Source organism: Astatotilapia calliptera, chromosome 20 (genome assembly GCF_964374335.1).
Source record: "Astatotilapia calliptera chromosome 20, fAstCal68.1, whole genome shotgun sequence".
NCBI lineage: Eukaryota > Metazoa > Chordata > Actinopteri > Cichliformes > Cichlidae > Astatotilapia > Astatotilapia calliptera.
In genome coordinates, this window is record NC_137441.1 from 35310104 (window position 1) to 35336436 (window position 26333).

At 41.8% G+C, this 26333-nt stretch overlaps 2 protein-coding genes across 5 annotated transcripts; one reads left to right on the forward strand and one right to left on the reverse strand.

Annotated features, from left to right (window-relative positions):
• Positions 1-55: 55 nt before the first annotated feature.
• Positions 56-25674, forward strand: ikzf4 (IKAROS family zinc finger 4). Of its 4 annotated transcripts, XR_013904004.1 has the most exons (10): positions 56-294; positions 1807-1861; positions 1960-2067; positions 2181-2471; positions 2599-2766; positions 3619-3771; positions 3910-4041; positions 4292-5142; positions 17625-17727; positions 24734-25674. XR_013904004.1 is itself a non-coding variant. In XM_080294400.1 (8 exons), the coding sequence occupies exons 2-8, from the start codon at positions 1822-1824 to the stop codon at positions 5110-5112; spliced, it is 1713 nt and encodes a 570-aa protein (XP_080150526.1). In that variant the 5' UTR covers positions 56-324; positions 1807-1821; the 3' UTR covers positions 5113-6974. The 4 variants fall into 4 exon arrangements, 3 of the variants coding, with proteins under 3 accessions (XP_080150526.1, XP_026011040.2, XP_080150527.1); XM_080294400.1 differs by lacking the exons at positions 17625-17727; positions 24734-25674 and having other exon boundaries at positions 56-324; positions 4292-6974; XM_026155255.2 differs by lacking the exons at positions 17625-17727; positions 24734-25674 and having other exon boundaries at positions 4292-6974.
• wnt1 (wingless-type MMTV integration site family, member 1) lies at positions 20730-26067 on the reverse strand. Its single transcript, XM_026155257.2, has 5 exons — positions 25932-26067; positions 25542-25647; positions 23279-23532; positions 22814-23079; positions 20730-22705 (listed from the first exon to the last, which is right to left on the reverse strand). The coding sequence occupies exons 2-5, from the start codon at positions 25640-25642 to the stop codon at positions 22214-22216; spliced, it is 1113 nt and encodes a 370-aa protein (XP_026011042.1). The 5' UTR covers positions 25643-25647; positions 25932-26067; the 3' UTR covers positions 20730-22213.
• Between the last annotated feature and the right edge of the window lie 266 nt (positions 26068-26333).

The window sequence follows — 26333 nt, forward strand, 5'->3', positions numbered from 1 at the left end:
CCCTCATTATGACCACAACTCCGCAAAGAAGACACGCATCGATGAATTCGGCAATCACCGACTCAGGAGCTCTGTTGTACAATTATTTGGTCTGTATCCCAGCATGGGCCCGGAAGTTGTTTGGGATTCCGATTCCCAGGTAAAAAAAAAAAAGAAAGAAAGAAAAAAAAAAGAAAAAAATCCCGGAGATGCTGTCGCCGCCTGGGAAAACAAACAGCTATTCAGACAATTAAAGGAAAACACCGATCGGTCGCCAGGTAAGGAAAAGGCTCGTGGACTCCGCTGCGGCTCTTGGTAAGACCATCCGTCGGTGTTAATTTGGAGGTACGGCATGTTTTTTAGTAGTTGGTAGGGTGAATGCCATTTGTCGTGTGGTCGGGTGCCATAGCAACGGCTCATGAGAAACATTGTATAGCCCAGGCCAGTTTTGACGTGCTCAGTGTTGGATGACAGCCGCGTTCATGCGGAGGATGTGGACAATCGCAACTCTTGCAACAAATTGCCGTTGTGTCTCGTTGTTGTCTCGACCGTCCGCGAGCCGATTGTTGTCAGAACTAAGCAAATCCAGCGAGCAGCTAAAACAAGTAGCTACCCTGCGTGTGGAGAGCCATGGCAGTTATTTGTAAATGCAGGAATATCTTTTATTGCACATAGTCGCTCGGGTTGGGGCAGCAAGGTTTGTCAAGCAAGGGGCGGCAATGGTGCGCGTCCCTTATTTTTTTCTATTATTCTTTTTCTTTTATTTCTTTTTTGTTTTTTTTAATCGCCGTGCCCTGGTGTGACTGGCGCGTCTCCCGGCTGCATCAGCGCCTGTTGCTCCCCATGCGCGGCCAATGACAGGATATTAATTTTTTTTCCCTGTGATGTGTTGTCTCCGCCCCCCTCCCTCCACGATCACTCCAAAGTCTCCTCTGTCCACTGCTGTCATCCATTTGAGCAAAAGGTGCAGCCTTGAACGTCTTGTGCTTTTGCTTATCTCGTCTTTGAAATTGTGTTCATCGTTACAGCATCGCCTATTCTGGTCAATGACAGTGAGCACAGGCTACTGTATGTCTGAAGACGCTGTAACTCAGCAACGCCTGTGTAGTCTGGTCTTGGTGTAGTCTGCATACCTCACTTTATTTGCTGTGTAACAATCGTTTTATGGAGGCCTGGCATAGATTCAGCCTACTGCATCATCATCATCATCATCATCATCATCATAATAAAAACAATAAGTGCAAATTGACAAACTTGATCCATCAATAAAAAATAATATTGTAACTATGTTGTATCTCATACATAATGTAATGTAATACAGCATAATGCAGTATAACTTCAACATTGTAATGTAATCTAATATACATACAGTGCACTGTTAGTATCAAATCAGGCACATAGTCTTGTTGTGGTTGCACACTGGAATGCCTCATAGTTAAAGCCTCGGCAGCTATCCTCTCTACTTCTGCGAGCTTTAACTCCTCCTTCAGCTCTCTTGGCCATAAATGTGGAGCCTCTCATAGTCATTTGCTTGGCGGAGAAGAATCGAAAGGATACAGACATCGTAGGGGAGACCTGAAGTTTACTATAATACTTTGTCATTTTTTTAAGTGAACTTATTAGAGAAAGCATACATTTATTTATTTATTTTTGAACCATATTCTTGAAGCAACAGGCTGTTGTGTAAAAGTACATTTTATATAATTATCCAAGGTGTGATACAGAATTTTTACAGGAGTGCAATTTCAGTCTGTTTGATTCAGAAAGTATAACTATGAATGGCAAACCATAGTATTTACAGTCTGCCTTTAAACTGTATTTCTGTAGGCATCTGGTGAGAGAATGAATGCTGATGACTGCAATGGACGCTCATACACACAAGGTAATTGTAGATATAAAGGAAAAACTACTGTACGCTGGTGTGTGCTGTCTACAGACTTTCATGTTTACTTTAATAACGTGGGCATATTTGTATTTCAGGTAATGGAGGAGAATCATCAACAGAACAGGATTTTTATGGCGGGCTGCAGGGCCCTTCTGCGAGATCTCCAAACAGTCAGCAGTCCTCACCACACCGCTCCCTTAGTGGTTAGTTATCATTCCTTTGTTACATTGCAGCCATACGGTTGTATAGAATACCTTTTTCATGTTACATAAGTAAGTAAATATATATCTCTTCCTCTCCTTCTCTCTTTACAAAGCAAACTCCATCAAGGTTGAGTTGTGCAGTGATGGCGCTCCACAGCCAGAGAAGAAAGAGGCTGTGAGGATCGACGGCGGGAATAATGACCAGGGAGACCCCATGGAAGAAGCCAGTGCAGAGTTCGCTGGGGCTGGAAGAGACCTAGCAAGCATATACAGTGAGATGGCCAGTCCAAATTCGGCTTCACCAGGACCTATCAGGTTGCCCAATGGGAAGCTCCAGTGTGAGGTGTGCGGGATGATCTGCATTGGACCTAACGTGCTGATGGTGCACAAGCGTAGCCACACAGGTAAGAAAAAAAAGAAGGACCCCCCCCAGCAAGGCAGTTTTTAAATAAATGAAAGACAAGTATCAGTTGAGTGCAATGCCCAGTGGGATTTGCATCTCACATCCTCTTTCCATCCATGTGTTCACAGGGGAGCGACCATTCCAGTGTAACCAGTGTGGAGCTTCCTTCACCCAGAAGGGAAACCTGTTGCGCCACATTAAATTGCATTCAGGAGAGAAGCCTTTCAAATGTCCCGTTTGCAATTACGCTTGCCGTCGGAGAGATGCACTGGCTGGACATCTGCGCACACATGCAGGTAAATGAGTGACCTCCCAAACAGCAAAATTATTCTTCTTTAACACTTGAGCCAGATTGTCAAGTGCTACACTCACATCACATATGGACAGTTTGGAATCTACATACATAATCTGGCCAGACAACTCTGGTGGATAGCATGGAGAACAGCCAGAATCAGCTGAGAGCTCTGGGCTTTTATAGCCATACAACAGCACCTAACACATCATATACAGTCCATGGAGAGATTTTTTCACAAATGTACTTGTTTAGTTATTGTTGCTGCAAAGTAATACGATTCCATAGCGTGAACACGTGCAATGTGTGACACAGAGGTAAGCAGTAAAAGTGGAGCTCTATTAGAAAGGTCCATTTCCCCCTTCTTTCTATCTCAGAGGAAATAGGTCTTTATGAGAGTTTTCTGTAAAACACATGACAGAATATGACATTTAACAGTATCAAAACAGGAAATCCTGCTGGTGCTCTTGAACAGATATTCACAGGTGTTCAAATACAGTCTTGTTACAGTAGGTCTTGGTCGCTCTCCTCAGGTCTCAAAAGGTTCATTTTCAAAGAAAAGATGATTACAAACTGGATTTCAGTGAATTGACGTCAGTCTTTCCGACAGCTTACTAGGGTGGAACCTTGCGGTAAAGGTTTAGGCGTTTTTTTCTGTCAAGTAACATAGGTCAGTTTCAGGAATTGCTAGTCAGGGGGGAAATCCAAACCTTTTTTTCATTCAAAAAAATTCCCCCAACTATAAATAAATAAACAACAATTAGTCCTATATTTATTCAACAAGTTCCACCAGCTATGGCAACTTATTAGCTATTCTAGATGAAATCAATATAATGTTTTTTTCTTTGAATTACAGTTCCTTCTCCGACGGTGGGAAAACCTTTCAAGTGCAGCTACTGTAGCCGCAGCTACAAGCAACAAAGCACACTGGAGGAACATCTGGAGCGCTGCCATACTTATCAAAAGAGTCTGGACCAAAAGGCGGTTGTCAACACACAGACAGCAAAGGGTAATACATGGCATATAACATAAAACTCACTATTGTTACATAAAACTAACTCATTTCTGACTTCATGCATATTGTAAATGCTAGCTTACACATAATTTGGCAATAGATTAATGTTTGACTGATGTTTTCTGTTCGTAGGTGAAGAGTCAGTAAATATGGGGACAGCTATTAAACCTGAACTCCAGCCAACCAATGACAAAATCCAGTTTGTGGATCGACTGGCTATAAGCATCACGAAACGTAAGAGGTCAACGCCACAGAAGTTTTTGGGTGAGTTTTTTTTGAGTGAAGTAGAAGTAGAAATATATTAGTAAGCCTATTCTTATTCTGTTTGATATCTTTGTTATGTTATACAGTACAAGTGACATATATTTTTAGCTTCATAAGAGCTAAGCAGTTTTACATCCTTGTGCCAAATGGAGACACTGGGATTCAGTTGTGCCAAGACAGCTGGTCAAATATCTTTTTTTTAACAATTTGGGGCACGCTTTGCTTCAACCGATATTTCTTCTTTTCATAGGCGAAAAGCACATGCACCTTGACCCACTCGAAGCACCTTACGAATTGTCGTCTGGCTCTGAAAAAGAGGGAGACCTCATGACTTCACAGTCTGTTGGCAACTCAACTGTGCTGGCCGGTTCACAGCTACACTGTGCCAGGGTTAAAGGTGAGAACCACGAGTCGCCTGCTCTGTCTCAGCTCCATCCCACCTTCCTGTCTGAGCTCCGCACAGTCATGGGTTCCATCGGCAGCAACGTGACCCCTCATGGCCCTCGGGCCCATGGCGGAGGTGGGCTGGCACCAATGTCTCTTGGCCTGGCTGTGCGGGAGGCAGGTGAAGGCCGCGATGACCAGCCAACAGCACACAGCCACACCACCTCACCCAACGGCTGCCCCGACTCCACAGACACAGAGAGCACAGCAGAAGAGCAGAGCACAAGGGCTGCTGCCCCGACAAGTACCTCCAACAACCACCACCTCCACTACCAAACCTCAGCACTGCCCCGCAGCCATCCCACTTCCAGCCCCAGCCAGGCCAAAGACTTGGACCCAGAGTGGGAGAGAGCGTGTCCTGTGCCCCCCACCATAGTAAAGAGGAGCCCTGGCTCGCCCATTTCTTCCAGGGACACTGTGCAGGTGTTAGACCGGGATGGCAGGCAGGTGCGCTCCTTCCACTGTCGGCATTGCCGCATCCTCTTTCTGGACCATGTCATGTTTACCATCCACATGGGCTGCCACGGCTTCCGCCAGCCATTCGAATGCAACATCTGTGGCCACCGCAGCCAGGACCGCTACGAGTTCTCATCACACATCAGCCGTGGAGAGCACCAGGTGGGCTGAGGAGAGGGGACGCTGGCAGGATGAGGAGAGGTGACTGCTGCTCTATAAAGTTGTTGGCTCACGTTTGTTCTGCACCAGATCAGTTGCTTTAAATCCTGTGTGATTTTATTGTAAGAGAATTTATTGTACCAAGGCAGACGCGAGTGAAGAAACTTAGTACTGCACCAGTCAAAGTTTAGCAGAGACAAATTACGATTGATTGCACTCCCATATCAAATCATACTGCAAAACCCCTGGTTTTGCTTTAAAAGTGCCTTCTTTGGGGATTTCCTCTTAAGTGAAAAAAAAAATTAGGGGGGTCTGGTGCTCAAAAATCTTGACTAGCCATCTTTTCATAAGTGATTATGAGTAGTTAGCACTTTTAGGAGATGCGGTTAAGAAAAACATGGCATGTACATTTTAAGAAATATATTGCTTAGCGTGCACTAAGAGCTTCATTTTTGTTGCTGCGGAGGGTATTTTGTGAATTGTGTCAGGTACGCTTAATATGCACTGAGAGCTTTGTGCCTCTATGTTCAGGAGGAGCTTTGGTCACAGACAAAGCACAGAAAGGGATTGCCTTAACTCCTACAGTGGTGCGCTGCTGTAGGAATACATATTGTTTACAGCATGGTTTTAACAGTTTGTGGAGTCAACTCAAAGGAAAATCGAAGAGGAAATGAACTCAAAAATGGCAGTTCAGGGCTGAATTATAGCTAAAAAGTAGTTGGCTTTGGATTTTAAAGTGAGCCTTAGAAGACTGGTGCAGATCAGACCATGAGCCATGCAGTGTACATTAAGAGCCCGACTGAGATAGCCCAGGGTGCTATACCTATACAGGATTGCACTTTTAGGTTCCCTGCTTATATATGAACATCTTTGCTGAAGCACTTGATGGCTTTTACAATTTTTTTTCTTGATTGTTCGACTGCACTGATGAATCGCATATTACTCACAACAACTGGTCCTCTAATTTGCAACGCCAGTATATTTCTAACGAAGCCGGCCTTCTACAGAGTCCTACAGCGGTCTGCACTCAAGTTTGCTGCATTGTGTGACTGATAATTAAATATCAGTTCAACTAAAACCATCCTTTTGTGGTTTCGCACTCAGCGGTTAAAGCTGAGATTTTAGACAGTTTCCATAATATAAGTGAGTTAATAAATTATTTAAAAAATAATTAACAATGAATCACTTTGGATATGTTCAGTTGTCACTTGTGGTTATCTATTTAGTGTTGTTTGTTTCAGCCTTGGTGTATTTAATCAGCTATATTCCAAAACTTATCCAGCATATTCCTCAAGTCCATGAAATGTTACCTCCTGCTTCTTTATAGCACCCAAATACCTTATTGCTACAGTATGGTGAGTTATCTGACAATGTTAATATTGGGAACATGAATGAGACCAAACTCAGTATTCTTGTTATTGTGGGTTTGCTGCTTCATAGTTTTAACTTGATTTCCTTTAATAGCAAGCAAAATGTACTTGAAACTGTTTGAGAAAAAAAGTAAATCTAAAAATGCACTTGGTTTGATAAGTAGAGAAACGTGTGTGTGCGTGTGAATGGAATATAGCATGTGTGCTTGTCATTTTCTGCTTTTATCTAAATTGTGAATTATTTTTGAAATGTGAAGTAATTTCAAGAAGTGAAAGTGAGGCATGGGTTTTTGTCTCCTTGTGTGGACTCAATGTTATACAATATTTTGTGAATGATGTAACATGACAAAACACTTTACCTCAAAGTTCAAGATGTACAACTGCCTCATTATTTTAAAAAAAAGAAGTCATGTTGCTTTCAAAGATGTTCTTGCAGTTACAAATCCTCGCCCCTCGATATTCTAAAAAACTTTTTACTGTCAATAAAGTTACATTTATTGTAAATGGGATTTTTACATTTTTTTTCCTCTCAAGAATATCTTCTTTTAATCTTGAACAATAATGTTACAATACAGATTTGAACTACAAAATGACAAAGATACACGTTATCCTTTCTAGTGGCGAGTTTAATATTTTATCTATTACAGCCGTGTTCTTTTGGATACAAATCAAATTCAGACTATATTAGACATATACAATACATTTAGCGAATATGTACAGTGTAGTTTTAATACAATTTAACTTGACACGATTTACATATGTTTGTATTAACCAGTTTAAATGTTAATCTGAGGCGTGTATTCACCATTTGAGTGAATCGCAATCCGCTGGTGAAATGTTGCTTTCCAGAATTGTTTGATGCAATTAGATTGTAATGTGAATTCTTTAATTCATTATTTCTAATGGGTGTTTGTGTGGGAGGCTAATTTAACTAATTTAACTACGTCAATGTCGTTTTGCAAAACTTCTGAGCTTTATCTAAATGCCTTCATTCTTCAAAGACATTCCAATGTCTGAGTTTGGATGTTGTAGATCTTAAATATTTCCAATCGCTTAACAGATCCAGAGGTTAAATATGGTGTCTGCTCTACCTGGGCTGAAAACTAGATGCCCTATAATGGGCTATGTTGTGACAGCGAGTTTGGGTTGTTTAAACGCATTTCTCACATCGCACTAAATTTTATCATATGCTTCAAAATAAATAAATTAAAAGCCAGCTTTTGAAGTGTTTCGTGGTGTCACATTTGAGCAAAAGCTAGCAGACTAGAACTGAGCAGCTGAAGTATGCAACACAAAACAAAAAACATTTTTATCAGTGACTGACAGGATATGGCTTTATAGATTTATCCAAGGATGCACGCAATAATTATTTCTATAACGCTCATAGACAGCCACAGAGTGTTTTTCAGAGAAATAATCCAATAAAAAGAAGACGATGGGAGATGAAAGAAAAAACAAAGAACATGGAACAAATAAAAAAACTGCTCTAATTTAAAGCAAAAAAAAAGAAAAAAGATATGCATTATGAATAAAAGAGGATTTACGACAAATACGGGAATGAAAAGGCAGAAATGTAATATGCATTAAGCAGAACTGGTACAAACGGGTTACAAGTACATTGTACTCGAGTAAACAGACACGTCTTAAGCTGACTTTTAAAAAAAGTCTCATTTTTGGTGAACGTCGTTGCTCTGCAGGTCAGGTGTCGTAGCCTCAGACGACTATTCAGACACACTGATCAAGAGAAACTGTAGAGTTATTCATTTAACAATTATACTGAAATATGTGTCATACCTGCCTTTTTGTATTTTAATATACACAACAAGTTTCCATTTTAAATTTTAGGCATTTTTAGACGTATTAGCCTAATGGTAATATTTTATTGGTCTACTATTGGCAGGGAATCTGATCATTTAGCTTGACTGAATGACTGATGAAAATGACAGAATATACAATATGACATCTTGCAAGAAGCCACAAGCTCTGATGAAGAGTGTTAACATTCAAAATTTGGGAAAAAGGACAAATCAGTCTGTTCGGATTGTAAAGCACCATCAATTTTAATCAGCATCAAACACGAGCATCACTTAAAATTGTTTAACCCAGGTGTTACAAAAACATGTGGATAGAAAGAACAATAATTTATGTATATAATTATAATTGTAATGTTTTATTAGTTTAGCAGCACAGGAGGTGCATTATATTGTACATTACAGAGAAGATTAACCCTCAAACACGTGTTTTTAATATTACTACATGACACAAAAAGTTGAATATTTTAGATTTAAAATCCAATACATGGCACTTTTTTCAGTTTTTTTTCTGCCTTCATAGAGTAAGCAGTGTAGTTTTTGTTTAAAGCACACCTGCAGCAGGTTTAAGTAGGGATAACCTTAAACATTACTGCTCTCTCCTCATGTGACCTTTGCGCCCATATCACAGCTCTTTGCTTTTCCTGTTTCAGGTTAGTTTTAACCTTTTCTGTCCTTTGCAGAAGGAAAATCTCTTTTGGCTGCTTGCACATACAAATTCCATGTAACTGAAACAGTATTTTTACTTAAATAAAAGCCAAACTCGACACTATAACTATACAAATAATAACATGACACAAACAATCAGTATGTGTGTCAAAAAATGTTTAAATGCAAAGGATTAAATAATCCCTTAGTTAATGTTTTGTATCGATGTTTTTCTGTAAACTAATGTTAAAAGTAATAAACAAGATTTGAACTTATTGTTGGTAAGTTATCTTTTAACTTAAATAGATTATGCTCTGATGTGTACTGATTAAGTTATATCAGTTAATATAAGTTATTATTTTATATAAAAACTGCAACGCTCTCTATATACTGAGGGATATTGCTATAAAAGCAGAACAACAAAAAAAGGCAAATGTCATTGCACCCATAAACTCTCTGATGAAGGCAGTTGTTATGTTGAAGAAGAGTGCAGAGTGTCATTATTGACAGGTGGAGTTCTTGTCACTTTAACCCTTGACTGCATGTGCCGTTCAAAACCACTTCTTAGTTCTCCTCTCATTAGTTTTGTAATCTTCAGCTTTTAAATGGAAAAGATAAATACTACATCATCATGTCCACTAACCAAGCGCAGTATTTTGAATGCTTTAAAAATGGTTTTGATTTCATCAAAAATGCTTCCGTGCATCAGTGCACAAGCTCTTTATGGAAAATTACCTGAAAAACATCATATATCTGTGGTGTGCAGTACAATTCTGAGAAAACAGTCTGCTTACAATACTTGAGCGAGTACTCTGCCTTATAGTGAATTTACAAAGAAATGCCACCTGTCTTCAACAGGAAGTTTTCAGTCAGCACTGTCATTTGATTCTCTATTATGGTTATTTATCACGTTTTTACCCACCTTACACACTTCCAGTAAATCACTACAGCTGTCTATTGCATTTAGGGTTGCCAACTCCCTGAAAAATAAATAAGGGACACCTCGTGGCCAGGGCCGGGCAACCCAGTTGTCTTCACCCTTCCCAGTGTGGTAGCTCTTTTTTTGTGTGTGTGAAATTATTTTTAACCATTTGACTTGAATTTGATTTAAGCAGATGCATATTCTTTGTGATATGACCATATGGGAAACAAATGATCATTTAGCCATTTATTTTTAGCTCAAAATGACAACATCAACACAGTAAAACAGGTCTCTTTCTTAAACAGAAGCCTGTCATGCTTAACTTTTGAGAATATAAGTAAATCTTTCTTTAAAAGAACTCTGTCCTGCTTAACTTAAAATTATATAAATTAATAGAAAGCAATAGAACGAAAAATATTCTTGTAACAGTGCACATATAGTGCATTTAGTACAATTGGCTTCAGTTGAGGTATTATTTCAGCTTTTCTAAAGCTAATCAGCTGCTCCTGTTTGTAAACCCGCTTGTTCCCATGATTACGCACCTTAACTCATCATCATTATTCATCTATGTATTACTTTTATGTATTATTCATCTATTTGTTGTAATCATCCATCCTTGCAGTTGTTTATTACACAAAATAAATGATATTATCACACTTCTGGCCACATAGCGCTGATATTCACCGCACATGCCCATTTTAACCTTAACCAGAGGGTTTAAACAACAAACCAGTGTTTACATATCATATCTGCTTCTGCCGTGGCCTGGTGGACAAAAAATTGGTTAAGGGTTCCCCGAGCTGTCACGCCCCTCATGTTCTTCTTGTGCCCACCACTAGAAGCATGCCTATGGAAAAAGTGCGCCGGCACACAGTGCAGTGCGCTTTAAAGGTGTTATCGTGCACTTTCCCAGCCAGGTGTTTTCCTTTTCCCAGTCCTCCCTGTACTTTTGCAGCCTTTTTTCTTTTCTTTCTCTGAGGGGAACAAACATTGCTGCTCTAATGCTGGGCTCACACTGTGCGATTTTTGGCCCATTTTGAGCCGATTTTTGAGTCGTGCGACCGATTTGGTGATCGGCCCGATTTTGGCCTTCATCGTGCATCGTGTAGTATACGTGGGGTAACGAGAAGCGATTAACACCTCACGACCAGCTCCCGATCATCAATCGCTCGTGAGGGTGTCACCACAGCCGCTCACACTGCTCATGCGCAAACACGTAAACATCGGTGAAAAAGACGGCGCAGCACGGCTGTGCAGCGTGTGATCTGGACACAAGTGATGGAGGCACTTGTAGAACTTTGGAAAGCTCATCCGAGCCTTTTCGATGTGGCATCACAAAATTATCACGACCACAACAACCGTGAAAATAGTTGGATTTACACTGCTGCTCAATCACAGCTGCCTGATCATGTTTTTCATTAGCAATTTAGCAAAGTTGATGGTGGTGGTGTGTCTGTGTGAGTGAAAGACAGACAGAGAGAGCGAGCGACAGATTTTCTGTTATAACCTTCATGTTATGTTGGCACAGTGTGAGCACTCAGGTCGCATCAGAGCATCGGGCCGTATAGTGTGAGACCCTGCATCGTGACCTGCAAACTTCTAATCCCTGCGAGTCAATCGTGCAGTTTGAGCAGGAGCTGAATAACGTGACTGAAAAAAATCGCAGTGTCTGCCCAGCTTTAGGTGTACTGTCATCCGAGACGTGCACCGCAGTGTCGGCGTTTGTTTCCCTGTTGGCCATGCTTGTTGTTGTGGTCATCTGTTGTCTTCCGGTATTTTCTCCGCAAGCGACCTTTCCTCGACCAATGAGATAATCTGAATTGTCATACTCGAATTGTCATAAGTGTGCTGTCAGCTCATTGGTCACAAAGCAGGAGAGGGGCTGGGAATTATGTTTTCAAACAAAGCGTTAATTCCATTAACATTTATAGACTACTTTTGATTCTCACTGTATTACGGGACAAAGTGCGTCCCTTATTAGCTCAATACGGGACGTGTACTTTTGTTTCTAAATACGGGACGATTCCGTTTTTTAAGGGACGGTTGGCAACCCTAATTGCATTATTTATATAATATATATAATTCAAACACATAATTAATCTGTGTTAACATTACAATGACTAATTAATTAATATAAATGCGAATATTAATTAGTCTAACCTTTATTTTTGTTACTTTTATTGTTATTGTTTGACAGTGCAGCTGAATATGAATTATTATCTAGCTAAACATCTCTGCTTTATACAACTGAGCTGATCTCAGAGTGAGTTCGTTTTGGAGATACCTTGCAGACAGTTTGTGTTAACTATCTGCAAAAAACGTGATCTACTTGGGACATTTTGTGTTTTAAAGCTGCTTCCAGGAAGGTTACTAGCTTACCTTAGCATAGCCGGCTGGTGCAGACTGTAGCAGCTCTCCAAGGAGAAGGAGCTTCGGGCAATTCAGGTTTAAATTAACAACCCCTCTTTTAATAGATATGAATGGTTTACAGCTAAATAAGTCATCCTACTGATTTATTTACGTTTTCACTTTGTCTGTTTTAGCCTGCTCTTTTCACAGTCATCAAGACATTTTGGATACTGTTCTGTTAGCTAATAGCTAACTTCATTGTGGTTAAGTTGGTTAGCACTATAGAGACAGTCCTGTCTCCTTCTGAATGTCTGTAAGATGAAGGAGATGGTGGTTGGCTCTCTGGAGGAAAAAATGTGAATAAGCCCATTAAAAACGTGGCTGATGAGGTGGAAACAGTGGACAGCTACAGGTATTTGGGAGTTTACTGAATGACAACGTGGACTGGAGGACCAGCCGTGATGCTGTGTACAAGAAGAGGATGACCAGACTCTATTTTCTGTGGAGGCTCAATGCGTGAAACAAGATACTGGAGATCTTCCACCAGTCTGTGGTAGTGAGTGTTTCACTGCTGTCTGCTGTGGGTGCAGCATCAGTGCCAGAGATGCCAGCAGATGAAAAAACTAATCAACAAGACTGGAATCATAACTGACCAGAATCTGGGGGTGTTTGAGTCAGCGAGAGACAGGAGGTCACTGAACAAACTGCTCTCCATCACACCACACCCACTCCATTCCACATTACTGAGGCAGCAGCTTACTCTCTCTCAGATTTATGTTTCCTGGCTGCCATTAAGAATTCTTCAGAGAACCAGTCCACCTGTTCTCTGTGAAGCTGTACAACAGGTTGTGACAGGTGAACACACCTTTCTGTATCAAACCTTCCTGGTTCTCTTTCTGGGATGTATAAAGTACATATTATTTATGATGACCATTTGCACTACAAATCCAAGCATTCATTGCTAGATTGATCACTGTTGTATATAAAATTCTGCCCTACCTCACACTAGACTATCCAATTTATACTAAAATTAATTTTTAGGATAAATTAAATAGCTTTCTATCTATCTATGCAGAAGAGCATCTCTGAATGCAAAAGTAGATGGGCTACAGCAGCAGAAGACCACACTATGTGCCTCTCATGTCAGCTAAGAACAGGAAACTGAGACTACAATTCACACGGACCTGCCAAAATTGGACGGTAGAAGATTGGAAAAATCTTGATGAGCCTTGTTGTTGCTGACTACGTCCATCCCTTTGTGGCCACACTGTACCCACCTTCTAATTGCTGCTTCAAGTAGGATAAGATGTTAAAGTTCAAATCATCTCACTGTACTCAAATACGCTTTAGAGTCACCAGATCTACGTTCAATAGCGCATCTTTGGGATGTGATGGAACAGGAGATCGCCAACATGGATGTGCAGGAAATCTCTGTCATCATGTCAACAACAGCTTCATTGACATGATGCTATCAAGTCAACATGGGCAAAAATGCCTTTAGTTTTCCACTGTTGAATCTATGCTGTGAAAATCTAAGGTAGTTCTAAAGGTTAACGGGGGTCCAACCTGGTACCAGCAAGTTTAAGTGTCAGGCGAGTTATATTATCAGAATATTATCAAGTTAATTGAACAAACCAAATTAAAGCTTGTAATTTGGAAATGTCGTCACTAGGTGGCAGCATTTATCAATTTCCAGGCCAGCACAGCTCATTGACGCTTACATGATTAGAATGGCTTTTGTTCCTTAAGGGCACTTACTGTCTTAAAGCATTCGTCATAACACATGACCTGTGTATACACAGCACTAAAAAAAGACATGCACAAAGACATGTTATTCTTAGCTTTCTCAAATTGGGCCTCAGTGCAGAGGTTCATAGACTAGTTCAGACATGTATTCTAACCCAGGATGTGATCAGCAGTCACATTTGACATCTGTGCATTCACGTTGAACAACTCATAAGAAAACTATCAAGTTTTTTTTCTTTTATTTTGTCACAATCACAGAGTGTCCTATCCACAGAACCACCTCAGAGACACGATAGGTCAAGAGTACTGGTTCAGTTTCTTCAGGCGGATATGTTTATCTTCCTTTATGTGCCTTTACATTTATTTTCCAAGGTCTCCGTGGAAGTACACTTCCACAGATTTAAACTTAGGCTAGTGTGTAGGGAAAACAGCAATTCACCTGACTTGCAGGTTTTCACAAGTCATCCATCTTCTAAAAAGTGAATCAAGCTGCTGTCAAACAAAGCTGTTTCTATCCCAGAAGATTTATGATCAGAATCATCTGTTTGCAAGAAAGATGGGTAGCTGGTAGCCCATCAAAATCAGAATCATTATTCCATCAAGCTAACACACCCATTTGTGTTCTAAAAGATCCAGATGCCAGAAAACATTGCGACTAGCGCCAAGTAAAGCAAAAGTGTCTTCCCACATGCTTGCTGTTCAGAGAAGCTCCTCACTGCAGCTGTACCCTCAACAAGCGACAAGATGCATGTGGTATTAATTAATGCTCTTATTGTGCCATTTCACTTATGCTAAGAATGTGTTTATGGAGCAGATGAGTGTCGAGCAAGGTCACATTCAGGTGTTCTCAGGGTGTAATTATTCTTTCAATATTCAAGACGGCGTTGTTGGTTCAGGGCCTTTCATGCCAAACCATGACATTTAAAGCTCAATTATCTTCATTTAAATTTGCACCTTGGGTATTGCATGTCACGAAGATGCGATATTCAATGTCTCTAAACCAAATAGCCGGGCCACACGTTACAATCAGCAATAAAATGATATGCATTTAAAAGCCCCCGAGGACCTTTTCAGAGTGTAAAAAGTATTGAAAGGTTGCCGGCACATTTTGTAGGATAGCTGTGGCTCTGGAAGTGATTAGACCTCAAAGGTTGGGTGAATATATTGCAGAGAGACAGAAGCGGGTGGGAGTAGTATCTTGTGTGTGTTTTAAGTGTGACACGATGAGAGAATGTGTGTGTGTGTGTGTGTGTGTGTGTGTGCGCGTTTGTTTCGAGTGAGCAAGAGAAGGAGACTGGGGCGGTTCTCTTATGCAAGCAGTTCTCAGTATGAATGTAGATTGGAAGATGTGTGGCTCCTGTGGTTGGCTGTCCCCTGTGTCACTGCCTTTAAAAAACACTTGCCAAGAGAAATGTCTTCTTTACAGGCTTTGGCTGCCAGATGCTGGGGATAATGGATAGGACTGCAGAGGGAAAGATGGAGAGGTGCGCTCAGCCAGCCACACAAACACCAAAAGTGCACACATACACGTAACACAAACACGTGCACGCTAGCAGACTTTGTGGGCAGCGGTCCCCTGTAGCGCTGAAGTAAGCTGTGAATAATTCATCTTCAAGTCACTGTACGACTGCCACACATGCATTCTGTTACACACAGGGGAAGTGTTAGGCCTAGTAAGGCATGTCATACTAAGTAGTAAGTGAATGAGCATGCAGACTGGGCACGCTTTAAGAACCCAGAGGTGCCACGTTTTGTTGACGTGGGTAAAACACAATGGCAAGGAATAGCTGTGTGTGTCTATGTCTCTGTATGAAGCTGTGAATGAACACATGGGGCACCAATGTGTGAATGTCAACGTGTGTCTGTGAGCGGGATAGCCGGTGACACAGGAATGTGTCATAGTTCCTGCAAGCCATCCAGCTCCTAACTGCAGCAAATAAACATTCCTCTGCTGCTGTGTCAGTGCTGGAGCGCTCGCCCACTGTCGCTGTAAAACACAGCTCGGAATTAAAACCAAAAGCAGGGCACTTCTTCTTTTTGTCCCCACGAGTATTACTAGAACAGAGATAATTAGCACATGCCGTCAAAAATGTCTCAGTGTTGTTTATTGATTCAAATGAGGCCATGCTGGGCCTCAGACAATGGCCTGCAGACAATAAAACAAGCTGACTCATCTGGTTAAGTGAAGAGCAGTAAATTACTCCATCCGTGCTGTGGTCACTCAGATTTCCTTGATCTCGCACTTAGGCAAGTAAAAGAAATCCAGCAGCGGACAGTTTCGCGAAGATACGTTCGGATGAGGAGAAGTGTTAACGTTCAGCGTAGCCAGACACGTCTCGGTGAAGTTTATCACTGGCTTGTCTGTTTGATTTAACCGAATGTGTGCTTCATCCATGCTGACAGGTGAAATTATGCACAGGCTCATGTTGTGTCACATGGATTCCACCACAGTTTGTGCTCATGTTTCATGTGGATCTCAGAGCTGAAATGTTGCTGCGCTGTACCCGTACATTGTCAGATGTCTGTAAACATATTCTACTGTTGGTTGTCCTTTCCCAAAGTCTTTCCCTATCATTACGGCTCTGTTTACGGGAGCTCTTACAGTGTTTGCTAGCATATTGTCTCCCCTGGAGTACGGCGCGGTTTAAAGTCGCGCTCTGACGCACAGTTTTCCATCTGAAACGCTTAATTTCAGTGGGACACGGTCTGACATGGCACTTTATCTGTTTGTTGTCACATATCTGGCTTTGCCAGGTTAACCATTCACAGATGTGTAACGAGAGAGTTTTACTTTTTCTTGTTCCATAATGGTTCTCACAGAATCATTGCCTGTGCATTTCAAATGGTACCTAAAGCTGGACGTCAGTGGTTTAGATGAACTTAGGGACACTTTGGTGTTTAGTTAGAGGTGATGTTCCATGGTGGTGAGGTTTTCGTCTCAGGAGTTTTGAGGTTTAGCAAAGAATTTAATATCAACAAAAAATGGGCCAGCAGAGAAAAAGCCATCAAGCCAAGACAATCCAGAGGCCCTGCAGTGTGCGTATGCGTGTGAGCGTGTTGATAGCTCAAAATATATTATCACCCCAAGCACATTCATTCATGTGTGTTCACATGCAGGAGGCTGCAATTGAAAACATTTTTATACATGTGTGAAGAGTGCTGGCCTATTAAACACACACAGACCCCAATACACTTTTATATACACACACACATATATGTGTGTGTGTATATAAATATATATATATATATATACATGCTGCACAGTTATATCCCTCCCACCTTAACTGCAGGGCTAGTTCTCCAGCTCACTCCATAGGGGCACTGAGCCTGACCACAGACATCATACTGATTGCTCACCATGGTCGAGTGGTCTGTCCACATTCCCACCCTGATTCACTTTGTGCACAAAACCCAACAACGGAAAACAGTGGTTTGAGAGTGTCTGAAAGTTTGCGGACAGCAGTGAGCGTTCGCTGTGTCTCTCCTAAATCAGTCCTCTTCTCATGCCTTCCACTGGCCCACCGCACACCCCAGAAACATGGGAACAAGCGAACGCAGGCTCAAAGCGATCTTTTGGAACTTTCTGGAACTGAAGCGAGAGGAGACGCACAAACAGGACGCTCGAGCTTGTATATCTGCTGGGGTGAATCTAACCTTCCCTCCTCTCCTGTGTGACAGGTTGTGGAAGGCCAGAAGATGATGAAGTGATGGAGATGTTAGGAGGCCACGGCCATTGTGATGCTGGGTGGCTGTTACTCCGGAGCTGCCATCTGGCGAAAAGGTCAGTTGCTAGGGGATGATTCTTCTCCTGGACCGTGTCTGCCTCCCAGCTGCCATCCACACACCCACACACGCGCACACACTGGCTCGACTGTGTGCACAAACTTAACACATGCGCACACGCATGCTCTTTTTTTTAGCACTTCCTAGAATCCTGAATTGAATCTGAGTAAATTTGAGCCACTACACTGACCGCTATTAATCCACTTGGTAGTTTTCTGCAAGTCTGAGTTCTTTATTTAATATCCGAGTGACGAAGCTGTAATTGCACATCTTGTTACATAATACCCCTGTGGTCACCTAATGGCACCAAACTCAATTCTTCGGATTATTACACAAGCTTGATATGGGTGTCCCTATAATAACAATGCCCCAAATTAATTTCAAATTGACCCATAATTGAATGCTAGGATTACAATGAGACATGGAGCGAGCACAGAAATCAAATCACTACTGCGTGCCAGACTCATGCCACACCACACTGTCAATCACAAGCACTGTAAACAGCCTTTCATTCAGTGCCGTGGCCCACCCCAATTATTTATCATGCTGCCTTCGAATTAACAGCCAACTCCACCCAACAGGCCAAACATTTTTCCTAGCTGTAGCAGGAATTTTAATGTGAAGCTGCTGTGCCTTCAGTATGCCATGTTTCTTGCATGTGACCTGCTTGCTGGATTTGTGCACGTGTTCTCGTGGCTGTCAGGTCAGTTGCAGGCAGCGTGGCTTTTTAATTCTCGTTGTCGAGTTACATAATTAGCAAAATTGCCCCATTAACCTTCACCCTTTAGGCTGCTGTGGCCTGTTATGATACTACCCAGAGATTTTTTTTTTCTTCATAAAAATAGAAAGCGAATTTACAGCGACGTGAAAAGTAACCATGAGCAAGCCACGGGAACAAAGTGTAAAGGAACTAACGTTTCGATGCACCACGTATCTCACTTATGAGCAGGCTGCGACTGGATGTCAGCGCGGTATTATTATCTCCAGATATTGGCAAAACAGTAGCTGGCAGGAACCAAAACCAAAATGGGACTCAAGCGTACAATTTTGTACCATCTCTATTTCTTTTTTTTTCTTTTTTAATCCTCCCTGTCACACATTCCTGTCCTCCTTCCCTCCTCCAAGTCTGCGCTTCTCCACTGGCCTTCCATAGAGCCAGTGACTTTTGTGTAGTGGAGCTGTTGTTTTTGTTTGTGCCCCTCTCACCATACCATACACCATAGCTGCCTGCTTGCCGCCTGACAGCTCCGTGTGTCAAAGGTGGCTACAGCAGAACAGACTGTGGGAACAGCCGGTTAGCCTTCCTTGGTCCCCTGCTCCCCAACCAGAGGGGCAGCCATCAATCCAGCGCTCCCCCTACCCCTGCACACACACTGAAGCACAAACACACAAATACCCAACTAAACTCATACTCACACAAAAACCCTACAACGCTCACACCCTCTCCCAATAATCCTCGGAAGCAATTTCATCTCGACTCGGGTGGCAGCCCATTGTCGCCAGCCCCTTCAATCTTTCCTTATTAACTCTCGCTTTGTCCCACATCCGAGCTTCTGGACTCATCTCTCCTACATTCCGATCAGTGCTGCTCCCAGCACTCCCAGGCAACCTCCATTCGCTAATCCCACTGCCTACCCACCGCCCCCCCCTCCCAGCAGCCCCACCCCAAGGAACTCTTACTGTTTTTTTTTCCAACCTGCCGATCACCTACTTGCAGAGTAAGGTAGTGGCATTAACTCCATGGGTTTTCTGAAGGCAGAGTGTGAAGGCGGGGTGGGTGAAAGAGGAGGCGGCCACAAAGTGACTCCAGGCCAGACAATTAGAACAATGAGCTGGGCCTGTAGGGGGCTAACTCGCTGCGTCACGCCTGGACGGTGGGGTATTTTGTCAGTTTAATGAATTGTCCGTCAGGCTAGAGCCACATCGCAGGCTGCGCAGGGAGAGGCCAGCAGGGACCCAGACACTAAGTCGGTATTTATTACACTGCCTTTGTCACTAATTGAGCTAATTATCACTGACTCCTTAGCACTCCCACAGGCAGCGCCCCCTCCACTTCACTCTCCACCAACTCTCCCACCTCACTCTCATGCCTGGGATTTGAACTCTGAAAAAAAAAAAAAAAATCAACCACTTTTACTTTCTATTGTTTCTGTCTGCCCATGATTGCTGATTATTTCTCTTTCCAGCCAGATTTGCCTCGTTTTGCGTGTGTTTTCACTCCGTCAGCTCCTGACTTTTCTCTCAGTTTGTCAGTTATTACACAGTAAGCCATATCATGTTCTGGTGTGTTAACCCCTGTTTTCCAGTGATAGAAGACAGAGCTTTACTTATGTATAGGTCAACAACATTTTTTCTAATCACTTAGTTTTTTGTTGTTTTTTTGTATTTATAGACATTTCCTCACTTTACTTCTGAATTTGCTTTGCTTTTACTTCAGTTCACTCTGATCTGTTCTTCCAGATAAGTAATATTGTAGCCATTCTCTTCTTATTTTTTATAATGTTTTCTCTAATTTTATACCACAAGCCCACGAACCCCTGTTAAATCTACACTGTAATACGATGCTAATTCAGAAGCACTCTCGTCCCTGCATGTTACTGCTTTTCCTCCACTCTGCCCTTTCTGGATGACCCTGATTGCTCCTTCTCTGTGGTGAACTGAGAAGTGTCACGCTTTCCAAACTCCTGTGGTTAGCTACACTGCCAGGTGTTGAAGTTTTTCATATTTCTTTCAGGCCTTAAGCAAATGAAGCAACTCATATACTGTATAAAATAAGGTATGTGGGCAGATAAACAGTCTGTCTCTTCGGTTGGTCGCACAGATGCAGGGATGTTTTGTGGAGCTGGAGAAAGAGGCTGCTTTGGTGGTGGTAATAGGATTAAGCAAAGGACACCCAGGGACAGGCTTATATGTTGGCTCGGTCCATAGTCAAAACACTCTCGAATACAGCAAACACAACACACATAATGGCTGTAATGTTGACACATTCACAAGGGCAGCTTAATTGAAAATATAGACTTTATTGTTCTATCGTACAGTACAAAACCAACTGGAACCTAAGTCTTTTGATTAAAATCTAAAAAAAAAAGTATTCTCTTACTCTCTAGAACAGTATAAAAATCCTCAGAAATAAATATTTTATATATTTACACTAGTAAAAAAAAAGGGAAATATTCAGTGCATGACCAAACATGAGTGTTTTTTTTACAGAAAAAAAGCAAAGAAGTGATAACAGTCTTTTTCTATCAAGAGTATTTTTTTTTAACCCGCTACGTTACACCTACATAGAAAGAGCCAAACGATGAAAACATCCTCTGACCTGACTCTACTGATAGCATATTCTCCAGCCACTGACAGGCACATAAATCATTTAGAAAACATACAAGTGACATCTTTATAAATATAATCAGATATTTTAATATTTACAGATTTTGGTCCTCTTAGCTGATACACAGTTTGTTTCTTTTTCAGTCTGTATTCTTTAAAATATTTTCATTCAACCTACCTTGAAAAAAAAAACCCCAACAACGCACCATTTGCCTACTTTAACCTGCAATATTTTAATCCTTCCTGCATGCATTTGTGGGAAATTTGTATATTGGTCACATTTCTATTCATTGTTTTATTAGTGTTTTATGATATTTTCATTATTGATCCCTCAGATTTGCTTAAATCACGTCGTGATATTCAGTGTATTGATAATACATTCAAATTACATTGCCTCAGTAAGATTCACTCACTTGGTTTCTGTGCTCCCTGCTCCTAGTCATGTACAATAAGGACCATCCTGTTGCAAGCTGGAGTGGTACATGTGGCTGAGGTGAATTCAGATCTAGAGAAATCTAAACAAAATGGGCAAATGTGGCAGGGAAACTAGAAGTGGTTGGGTTGCATACAATTCCTAAGTACACAAGCATGGAACAGATATCCCATCCAGGGAGATAAACTTCAGCCAGTTTCATGGGAGGGACGCCAAACTTCAGCAAGAGAAAACAAAACACAGATTTCTTTTTTTTCTTTTTTTTAAATAAGCTTCCTCTTGTTAGAGGTCCTCGCCAGTTTATGAGAGCATATGTTTGTGGCTCTGTGGCCACAGAAACATCTGTGAAACATTGTGTCCAGTTTCTGCCCTTTGTTGGGGAGAAACAAGGCCCTAGTGGTACCTGGTTACAACGATCAATTCTCCACCACATCCTTTTGTCCATTTACTCCTATTTATCTAGCATGTAAACACTTGAGGGACAATTCCCATTCTACAAGTATCGTTGTAGTGTTAATTTACTTAAGGTTAAGTAATAAAGAGTAAGACATACACTCCTTCTATACCCTGTTCACATACTTGTGCTTTCCCTTTCTCCTAAGTTTAAAAACACTGATTGAATTTTTGTGCCAGAATTTCCCTGTATTAGTTTACCCGCCTTGAACCTTTTCCAGCTTCAGCCTAACATCTTAAAGCACATGTGTGCCTAGGTGCCCATATTTGATCATAGACACTGATGTAACGTCCTTGTACTGGTGCAGTTCAGACAACTGACATGACAGCACCAGTGGAATGTGCAGTGGCAGCGTTCAGTCACGCTCTCAGTCCGGGACTTAAACCCACGTCCGCAGCATAGCAGCTCACAGCCATCCAGGCCCGGAGAAGAGCTGTTGCACGTTCTCCCCGATGTTCCCAGAGTGCCAGTTTTGCCATTGTAGGAGCAGAAGTTGGGTGATTTCTCATAATAGACAAGATCCATAGACGAAGGGGGTTTGTGAGCTGGGTTTTCAGGCTCTAGATGGCGTGGATCGGCTCGGTGAGAGGCACGGTTGCTGCCCTTGTTGGCATAAACAACTCTGGATGCGCCATCAAACCGGTCCTTAAGAAAGTCTCCCACTGTGCGGAAGCTGGGCAGGCGCATCCAGCAGGTGCGCACTGTGCAGGAGCCAGACATGCCATGGCACTTGCATTCCTGACGCATCTCTGATGACACAGTCTGAGAAAGGAAGACTAAAGATTACTCATGATATCTCACTCATTAATACATTCATTTCAAGTAGAACTCGGACAAACAGTCTTAGTAGACGAGTAAAGCAAGTCTTACCATCCTGCCGGCTTCGTTATTGTGCAGGTTCGTGAGGTAGCGCAGATCTCTGCCCCTCTCACTGGAGTCCACAAACTCACGGCTGAACATCCGGCCAAAATCCACATTGTCACTGCAGCCCCCCCAGTGCCAGTCTGGTCCTCCAGGACCTCGGCGGCGATAATCGCATGTGCATGTCTCAATGGCCCCCTCTGAGCAGGAACGAGCCACAGCGTGGGTCACTCCTGCGCTGGTAATGGCAAATACAAATGCGGTCTCTCGGCAACCTGAAGAAACAACACAAAAACTTCCCATCAGAACCATATCCAGCGTTTTGGACTTTATATTTGCCTTTTTTTTTTCTTTTTTGCCCAAAACTGGAAATCATTTACAGACAAAGCCTTTCAAATGCGTACAAGCGATTCTGTTACATCCTGTCCAAAATTGTCCAAATATTTCCTGGTGAGAAAGACAAGAGGGGCTCACCACGATTGACAATTTTGCCAAAAACTGCTGGACTGTGGGTGGTCGGGCAGTTCCAGCGGCGGTTGCGGAACTGCCACTTGCACTCCTTTATGGCAGTGTGCAGTCCAGCGGCGATGGCATGCAAGATGCCAGGATTCTGCCGAATCAGCCGGCGCTGGCGACGGCTCAGAAGGGCCAGGCTTGGGTCCAGGACCAACTGCACGTTCTTGGAATTGGTGAGGAGGTTGGACGAGGAAGCCACATTGACAATACCCCTGGCGCAACATAAGGACAAGGGAATTCAGAGTCAAGGAGCTGGCAGTTCATGCATGAAGCTCTATAGGTGACCCTCTAAACTCATTAACTGATGGCTCTTGGCATCCAATGAGTGTTGCTCCTTTGAAATTACAGTTTTCATTATGTGCTAAAGTAATAAACAGAGTCTCACATTCAGTTCCAAGATCATGAGAAGACACTTTGTCTCTGACTAACAGTGTATATTTCACTCTTGGCAGATAACATGAAGCTATTTTTATGTCTTCATAAAAACTTGGACTGGCTGCGATTACTTGTCAGTTTCACAATTAGAATATGTAAGCACATTTGTCTGCTAAATACTCAGGATCCATTATGTTATAATAATAATAATAATAATAATAATAATAAAGGATTACAATAATTGACAGATTTCTTATCTGTGTAGTATCAAATTAATGTTATTAGCTTGGCAGTTAAGATTCCCTACATATATGTTAAATCACATTAAAGATAAGCATACAAGGTTCCTCCAAATGTGATTTAAGGTGCAACTTCAGCTAAAAATATGTCCATTCTGTCAAAATGTCATTAAGACATAGGCCTTTAAACACCCCTCTGTGCCAAATATTTAAAAAGCTATAAAAATGCTGTCATCCATCCACAGCATATAGAAACAAATAACTGTAATTATTTATTACTATAGCATAGAGAGAGAGAGAGATGTTGCTTTTTCTTTCTTTCTTTTTTTTAAGTGTCGTGTCCATATTTGTGCCCAAACGTGGCACCTGTGCGTCTTCAGCTTTATCCAAATCTTGGATCACTGAACGGGGTTTAAATGCACCCATTTCGCTGGTTTTAGAACACTTTTGGCGTTTCAGCACACAGGCTGTGTAATTTTCCACTTTATTTGGTATTTTCTGTGGTTTATGTGTCAACATTTTTCATTCATGTGTCGTGTATTGGCGGCGTTTTGCTGTTCAGCATTATCATCCGGAAAAGCGGGCGAGCCTGGGCCTGTTAGAGGTTTGACCCAGACAGTGGTGCGGTGAGAGGCCTGGGAACTTAAATAATAATCTCATCTTCTGAATATTTTCTTAATTCCCAAAGTCACCGGTGTGTGTGTGTGTGTGTGTGTGTGTGTGTGTGTGTGTGTGTGTGTGTGTGTGTGTGTGTGTGTGTGTGTGTGTGTGTGTGTGTGTGTGTGTGTGTGCTTTCTAGGCGTCTTTTGGATGCCAGCTGATCTTTCAAATGCTTGAAAGCGCACTGCCACTGTGCGAAAACCTTGTCCATCTAATAAAACCGCAAAAACCGTTTGTTGAATCGTTACCTCAACAAACCCCTGACCCACAGTTTTTTGTTAAAAACAAGAAAATGTGCGAAGCTATAGATCCGGTTTTATTTTGGTTTTAAAAATCTAAATTCTGTACCGTTGCCGCAAAGTTTATGATCGCTTAACTATATCCAGTATTAGATCAACGTGTCCCCGGAAAACAAGAAACAAAAAACAAATAAAAAGAACCCCTCTAAATCCATATTCAATTTATTCCACACTGGACTGAAAAATCTTGTCTCGTGTTCAAACCGCAGTGTCCAAAAAAGGAGCCAGAGAGAAAGCGAGAGAGAGGGAATTAAATCAACCGCAAATAAAAATGCTGTAATTATTATGTAATTATTTTATTGTTAAACTGTGTGCTGTGGTTAATTTCACTGCAGGCACAATAAATTAAAGACTGGAAAAAAACACCCTAAATGTTTTTTGGGGCTGTTTCGCTCACGTAGAGCAACCTGGAAGCATTAAGCATCAATCCTATATGGTTGCCCTTTTTTTCTTTTTCTTTTTTTCAAACAGAAGCTGCGAGCGGCTCCAAAACTAACACATTATTTCGATCAAGCTGCACGAAATGTGGCAACTCAATAAAACGCCCTGTTTTCCAGAGGGCTCCTATAAGCTGGCACTTAACTTTGCGGATGAGGTTTTCCAGTGGCATAACGCGATTAGTGCATCATCAGTATCTGCTCAACTCACCACCACCGGCCGCTGTTGTTGACTGCCCCTGTGCCCGAGAGCGAAGACACCAAGAGGATGCAAGCGGCTTTCACCCCTAACAGCAGCGCCAGACTCCTCATCGTGGCTTCAGTTCAAAAATGAGGAGGAGAATGTCATTATTTGGTGATATATATATATATATATATATATATATATATATATATATATATATATATATATATATATATATATATATATATATATATATATATATATATATACACACACACAAAACAAAAAAAACAAGAAAATACAACACCTTTTGTTTCTTGTTCCAAACATGCAAACATACTGTGTCACTTTTATCTTAATGATCAACTTGAGTTTTGAGTTCTGAGTTTTGAAAATGAGCAGGTTGGATATACTCACCACGCCACAATCCGAGGAGAGGACTTGAAAGGTGAGAGAAGGAAGTCCTAATTAACTTAAATGGCTCTTGAGTGGAGACAGGTTGCTGTGCTGTGAGGTGTCCGGGCAGGATGCTACTGCTGCTGCTGCTGCTGCAGTCCTCTTCACTCTGTCTCTCTCAGTGATGCTTTGCACGGCGCATTGAACGCGTGGGACAGTTCCGAAGACTTGATCCCCTCGGTGACTGATAGGCAACACATTCTTCTCTTATTGAGCGCTACGAGGGGAATAAAAAAGGGATTTGCTGCTCTCATCTCCCTGTTTTTTTTTTCGGAGCCTTTTCAATAGGATTGGAGGGAGGGATAGTTAATGCTCTTCATAGGACGCACAATGAATAAGGAAACAACTGAGCAGAAAAAAGAA

What these genes read in the sequence shown, in the direction of transcription:
- ikzf4 (XM_080294400.1), top strand. Translation starts at nt 1,822, where the DNA reads ATGAATGCTGATGACTGCAATGGACGCTCATACACACAAG. An exon ending in ACATCTGCGCACACATGCAG is followed by an intron (nt 2,767 to 3,618) that starts GTAAATGAGTGA and finishes TTTGAATTACAG; the next exon opens with TTCCTTCTCCGACGGTGGGA. An exon ending in AACGCCACAGAAGTTTTTGG is followed by an intron (nt 4,042 to 4,291) that starts GTGAGTTTTTTT and finishes TTCTTTTCATAG; the next exon opens with GCGAAAAGCACATGCACCTT.
- wnt1 (XM_026155257.2), bottom strand. Translation starts at nt 25,642, where the DNA reads ATGAGGAGTCTGGCGCTGCTGTTAGGGGTGAAAGCCGCTTGCATCCTC. An exon ending in AACAACAGCGGCCGGTGGTG is followed by an intron (nt 23,533 to 25,541) that starts GTGAGTTGAGCA and finishes ATGTTGCGCCAG; the next exon opens with GGGTATTGTCAATGTGGCTT. An exon ending in TGGCAAAATTGTCAATCGTG is followed by an intron (nt 23,080 to 23,278) that starts GTGAGCCCCTCT and finishes TTGTTTCTTCAG; the next exon opens with GTTGCCGAGAGACCGCATTT.